At 70.2% G+C, this 6,452-nt stretch overlaps 1 protein-coding gene across 1 annotated transcript in view; it reads right to left on the bottom strand.

Moving 5' to 3' along the window:
* LOC136995928 (igLON family member 5-like) overlaps positions 1–5,732 on the bottom strand; it is a 6,637-nt gene extending 905 nt beyond the window's left edge. The window contains exons 1-4 of the mRNA XM_067316924.1: positions 5,672–5,732; positions 2,719–2,791; positions 1,559–1,791; positions 396–515 (exon numbers count right to left, since the gene is read on the bottom strand). Of these exons, the coding sequence (XP_067173025.1) occupies positions 396–515; positions 1,559–1,791; positions 2,719–2,791; positions 5,672–5,732 (487 nt within the window). The remainder of the gene's footprint in view (positions 1–395; positions 516–1,558; positions 1,792–2,718; positions 2,792–5,671) is intronic.
* Positions 5,733–6,452: the final 720 nt, after the last annotated feature.

Consider the following 6,452-nt stretch of genomic DNA (forward strand, 5'->3'; position numbering starts at 1 on the left):
TATGGGGGTCCCATGGGGATTTGGGGGGGTCCCGGGGCCCCTGGAGGGGATATGGGGGTCCTGGGGGGGGGGGAATTTGGTGGGTCCTGGGGGGGGGGAGTTTGGGGGCTCCCAAGGGGGATTTTGGGGGTTCCAGGTGGAGTTGGGGCTCCCGGGGGGGGATATAGGGCTCCTGGGGGAGATTTGGGGGTCCCAAGGGGTTTGGGGGGGTCCCAGGGGGGGTTGGGGGGTCCCGGAGGATTTGGGGCTCCCGGGGGGGATATAGGGGTCCCTGGGGGGAGTTTTGGGGGGATCGCAGGGGGTTTTGGGGTCCCAAGGGGTTTGGGGGGTTTTGGGGGGGTCCCAGAGGATTTGGGGGTGTCCTGGGGGGTTTTGGGGTCCCCCCCCCCCGGTACCTCGGGGCTGGCGCCAGGTGACGGCGGGGGGGGGGCGCCCGGCCGCCAGGCAGAGCAGCGTCACGTCGCTGCCTTCGTCCACCGTCACCGGCGCCGAGATGTTGGTGATGCGAGCGGGGACTGCGGGGGGCGCGGGGGGGTCGCGGGGGGGCCGGACGCCTGGGCCCCTCGCCGGGACACCCCCCCTCCACCCCCGCCCCGGACGCCTGGGCCCCTCCCGGACGCCTGGGTCCCTCTCGGACGCCTGGGTCCCTCTCGGACGCCTGGGACCTTCCCGGACACCTGGGCCCCTCCCGGACGCCTGGGCCCTTCCCGGACGCCTGGGCCCCTCCCGGACACCTGGGTCCCTCCCGGACACCTGGGACCTTCCCGGACGCCTGGGCCCCTCCCGGACGCCTGGGCCCTTCCCAGACACCTGGGCCCCTTCCCCGGACGCCTGGGCCCCTCCCGGACACCTGGGCCCCTCCCGGACGCCTGGGCCCCTTCCCGGACGCCTGGGCCCTCCCGGACACCTGGGCCCCTCCGGACGCCTGGGCCCCTTCCCGGACGCCTGGGCCCCTCCCGGACGCCTGGGCCCTTCCCGGACGCCTGGGCCCTTCCCGGACACCTGGGTCCCTCCCGGACACCTGGGCCCCTCCCGGACGCCTGGGCCCTCCCGGACACCTGGGCCCCTCCCGGACGCCTGGGCCCCTTCCCGGACGCCTGGGCCCCTCCCGGACACCTGGGTCCCTCCCGGACGCCTGGGCCCTTCCCGGACGCCTGGGCCCCTCCCGGACGCCTGGGCCCTTCCCGGACGCCTGGGCCCCTCCCGGACGCCTGGGCCCCTCCCGGACGCCTGGGACCTTCCTGGACGCCTGGGCCCCTCCCGGACGCCTGGGCCCTTCCCGGACGCCTGGGCCCCTTCCCGGACGCCTGGCCCCCCCCCCCCCCCACCAGGACCCCCCCGGATGCCTGGGTCCCCCCACCCCAACGTCCCTGATGACCCTGATGGCCCCAGTTGCCCCAAAGACCCCAACGTCCCCAAAGTCCCCAACGTCCCCGATGACCCCGATGACCCCAATGGCCCCGATGGTCCTGATGGCCCCAACGTCCCCGATGTCCCCGATGGTCCTGATGTCCCCGATGGTCCCAATGGCCCCGACGTCCCCGGCGGCGGGGCGGACCGTGGACGATGAGGAAGACGTGGGCGGTGTGGGGCCGGGCGGGCGTCTGGAAGGAGCAGGTGTAGAGGCCCTCGTCGTGGGGGCCCACGCCGGCGATGGCCACGGCGAACTCGGCGGCGCTGTGCGCCAGGAGCCGCACGCGCGGGTCCAGCGACCACTTGTCCCCCCCCGCGTAGAGGATGTGCGACCCGTTGAGCCAGGCCACCCGCGTCACCTCGGCGTCGATGGCGCAGCTGCGGGCGGCCCCCCGCGCCAGCTCCACACGGGCGCCCGGCAGCGGGGGGGGGCCCGCGGGGCGGGGGGTGGGGGGGGCGTCGTGGGTCCCCTCATGGGGTCCCGTCGTGGAGATCCCCCCCCCCCCATGGAGACCCCCTTCATGGGTCTCATCATGGAGATCCCACCGTGGAGATGCCACCATGGAGATGCCACCATGGAGGTCCCATCACAGGTGCCACCATGGAGATCCCCCCCATGGAGATCCCATGGTCTCATCATGGAGCTCCCCCCCTCCCCCCCCATGGAGATCCCGTCATGGAGATCCCACCATGGAGATCCCATCGTGGAGATCCCATCATGGAGATCCCACCACGGATACCACCATGGAGATCCCATCATGGGTCCCGTCATGGAAATCCCATCGTGGAGATCCCATCGTGGAGATCCCATCGTGGAGATCCCATCGTGGAGATCCCACCATGGAGATCCCACCATGGAGACTCCATCACAGGTCCCATCACGGGTCCCATCATGGGGATCCCCCCATGGAGATCCCATTGTGGAGATCCCATCGTGGAGATCCCATCACGGATACCACCATGGATATCCCACCATGGAGATTCCATCACAGGTCCCATCACGGGTCCCATCATGGGGATCCCCCCATGGAGATCCCATTGTGGAGATCCCATCACGGATACCACCATGGATATCCCACCATGGAGATCCCATCACAGAGATCCCATCACAGGTCCCATCATGGAGATCCCACCATGGAGATCCCACTATGGGGGTCCCATCATGGGGGGGGGGGGGGTGTCCCATCACGGGTCCCACCACGGGGTCCCATTACGGGGGCAGGATCCCACCACGGGGCTCCGAGCCCCCCCACCCACCCCCCCCGCCTGAGAGGGGCCCAGGCGTCCGGGCGCCCCCCCGCTCACCTCAGCGTGGCGTTGTCACCCTGGCACACGGTGTAGTTGTCGGCGGTTGGGGGGTACTCCAGCGCCAGGAGCCCTGCGGAGAGGGAGGGACCCAGGCGTCCGGGAGGGACCCAGGTGTCCGGGAGGGACCCAGTCGTCCGGGAGGGACCCAGGCGTCCGGGAAGGGCCCAGGCGTCCGGGAGGGACCCAGGCGTCCGGGGGGGACCCAGGCGTCCGGGAGGGGCCCAGGCGTCCGGGAAGGGCCCAGGTGTCCGGGAAGGGACCCAGGTGTCTGGGAGGGACCCAGGTGTCCGGGAAGGGCCCAGGTGTCCAGGAGGGGCCCAGGCGTCCGGGAGGGGCCCAGGCGTCCGGGAAGGGGCCCAGGTGTCCGGGAGGGGCCCAGGTGTCCGGGAGGGGCCCAGGCGTCCGGGAAGGGCCCAGGTGTCCGGGAGGGGCCCAGGCGTCCGGGAGGGGCCCAGGCGTCCGGGAAGGGGCCCAGGTGTCCGGGAGGGGCCCAGGCGTCCGGGAAGGGGCCCAGGTGTCCGGGAGGGGCCCAGGTGTCCGGGAGGGGCCCAGGTGTCCGGGAGGGACCCAGGTGTCCGGGAGGGGCCCAGGTGTCCGGGAAGGGCCCAGGTGTCCGGGAGGGACCCAGGTGTCTGGGGGGGCCCAGGTGTCCGGGAGGGACCCAGGTGTCCGGGAGGGACCCAGGTGTCCGGAAGGGCCCAGGCATCCGGGAGGGGCCCAGGCGTCCGGGAGGGGCCCAGGCGTCCGGGAGGGGCCCAGGCGTCCGGGGGCCGGACCCTGCTCGCTGCCGCCCTGGCGCAATTTCGCGGTTCGCTTCCCCCCGGGGGGGGGGGGCTGCAGGGGGGGGGGGAGGGGAGCGCCCGGACGCCTGGGCCCCTTTGGGGGGGTGAAGGAGGTTTGAAGGAGAAGCGGGGGGGGGGGGGGGGGGGGGGCTGCACCGACACGTGAGCACACGCGTGGGCCGGCCGCGGGGTCACGCATGTGCCATCCTCCCCCCCGGGGCCCCTATAGCCCCCCCTGCACCCCCATAACACCCCTGTTGCACCCATTGCACCCCTATTGCACCCCTATAGCATCCCCATTGCACCCCTATGGACTCCCTATAGCACTCCATTGCACCCCCTATAGCACCCCTATAGCATCCCCATTGCACCCTATGGACCCCCTATAGCACCCATTGCACCCCCTATAGCACCCCCATTGCACCCCTATAGCACCCCATTGCACCCCTATGGACCCCCTATAGCACCCATTGCACCCCCTGTAGCATCCCCGTTGCACCCGTATGGACCCCTATAGCACCCATTGCACCCCCTATAGCACCCATTGCACCCCTATAGCACCCCATTGCACCCCTATAGCACCCCGTTGCAGCCCCTATAGCATCCCCATTGCATCCTATGGACTCCCTATAGCACCCATTGCACCCTATAGCACCCCTGTTGCACCCCCATGGACCCCCTATAGAACCCCGTTGCACCCCTATAGCAACCCGTTGCACCCCCATAGCACCCCATAGCACCCCTATGGACCCCCTATAGCACCCATTGCACCCCCTATAGCACCCCCATTGCAGTCCCTATAGCACCCCTTACAGCACTACATCGCACCCCTATAACACCCCCGTCGGACCACCTATAGCACCCCCAGCACCCCCCCCACTGCACCCTATAGCCCCGCAGCCCCGGCGCCCCCGGCCCCTATGGGCCCCCGGCGCAGCGGCAGCCGCCGCGTCCACACGTCCGCTGCGGCCCCTATAGCCCCCTGCAGCCTCCTATAGCGCCCCCGTTGCAGCCCCTATAGTGCCCTATTGCAGCCCCTATAGCACCCCCTACGCAGCCCCTGCAGCCCCCTCGCAGTCCCGATGCAGCCCCTATAGCGCCTTAAAGCACCCCCAATGCAGCCCCATTGCAGCAGCCCGGCATCCCCTATAGGGCTTCCATCGTGCCCCCACTGCAGCCCCTATAGCACCCTCACTGCACCCCATTGCAGCCCCTATAGCACCTTATTGCACCCCGCTGCAGCCCCTGCAGCATCCCCTATAACATGCTATAGGACACCTGCTGCACCCCCTACAGCATCCTATAGCACCCCCACTGCAGCCCCTATAGCGCAGGATTGCATCCCTATTGCATCCCCATTGCATCCCTTAGAGCAGTCTATACGTTCCTCGTTGCAACCCCGTTGCAGTCTCTGTAATACCCTATAGCACCCCCGCTGCATCCCCTATAGTGCCGTAGAGCATGGCCGCTGCAGCCCTGTCGCACCCCCATTGCAGCCCTGTTGCACCTCCTATAGCATCCCGTTGCACCCCTATAGCCTCGTATAGCACCCCCCATTGCTCCCCCATTGCAGCCCTATTGCACCCCTATAGCGCCATATAGCACCCCCATTGCAGCCCTATTGCAGCCCTATTGCAGCCCCTATAGCCTCGTATAGCACCCCCACTGCACCCCCTTTGCAGCCCTATAGCAGCCCCGTAGCATGCCCATTGCACCCCCTATAGCGCCATATAGCACCCCCATTGCATCCCCATTGCAGCCCCTATAGCATCCCCGCTGCACCCCCTATAGCGCCGTATAGCACCCCATTGCAGCCCTATTGCAGCCCCATAGCATGCCCATTGCACCCCCTATAGCGCCTTATAGCACCCCATTGCAGCCCTTTTGCACCCCCTAGCATCCCCATTGCACCCCCATTGCAGCCCTATTGCAGCCCCATTGCATCCCCATTGCAGCCCCTATAGCATCCCCGCTGCACCCCCTATAGCGCCGTATTGCACCCCCATTGCAGCCCTATTGCACCCCTATTGCACCCCCATTGCATCCCCATTGCACCCCCCCAGCACCCCCATTGCACGCCCGTTGCAAGCCCCACGCCCCCCCCGTGCATCCCCTATAGCCGCCCCCTATAGCCCCCCCCCCATAGCCCCTATAGCCCCCGCCGGTACCTGGCGCCGCCAGCAGCGCCGCGAGCGCCGCGAGCGCCCGCCGCAGCCCCGCGCCCGCCATGCTGCTGCGCGCCGCCTGCCCGCGCCGGGGCGCCGCCGCCCGCGCGCCCGCCAATCCCGCCGCCCCATGCAAATCGCCGCCGCGCCGCGGCCAATGGGGGCGCGCGGCCGGCGGGGGGGGCGGGGCCTCCGCAGCGCAGCCCGCCGCCGCCGCCAATCCCGCCCCCTCATGCAAATCGCCGCCGCGCCGCGGCCAATGGGGGCGCGCGGCCGGCGGGGGGGGAGGGGCGGGGCCGCCCCGCCCCCCTCCTCGCGCCGCGGGATTTCCCCCTCCCCTCCCCGCAGCTCTGACGTCACCGGGGGGGCGCGCGCGGTGCCCAACCTCCCCCCCCCTCCCCGGGGGAACCCAGGCGTCCGGGCCCCGCCCACCCCGTGACATCACTGCGGCACCGGCCGGGGTGGTGCCGCTCCCAGGAGGCACTGCGGCTGCCTTGCCCCCGCCCCCCGATGCGTGACATCATCGGGCATAGCGTGACATCACCTTCTAGGGTGACATCAGCACAGGTGCTGCTGACATCACGCTGGCAGCACCGCGCCTGGGGGAGGGGCCGACAGGGCGCCACAGGCCGGCGGCGATGACATCATCGCGCATCATCTGACCTCCCCGCCTCCCCTCCCCGCCCCCCCCGCAAGGCCCCGTAGCGGCGGCCCTGCCGTCGCCATGGTGACGGGCCCCAAAATGGTGGCCCCCGCGGTCGCCGAGCAACGCCGCGTCCCGCCC

This window comes from Apteryx mantelli, unplaced genomic scaffold (assembly GCF_036417845.1).
Source record: "Apteryx mantelli isolate bAptMan1 unplaced genomic scaffold, bAptMan1.hap1 HAP1_SCAFFOLD_182, whole genome shotgun sequence".
NCBI classification, from domain to species: Eukaryota; Metazoa; Chordata; class Aves; order Apterygiformes; family Apterygidae; genus Apteryx; species Apteryx mantelli.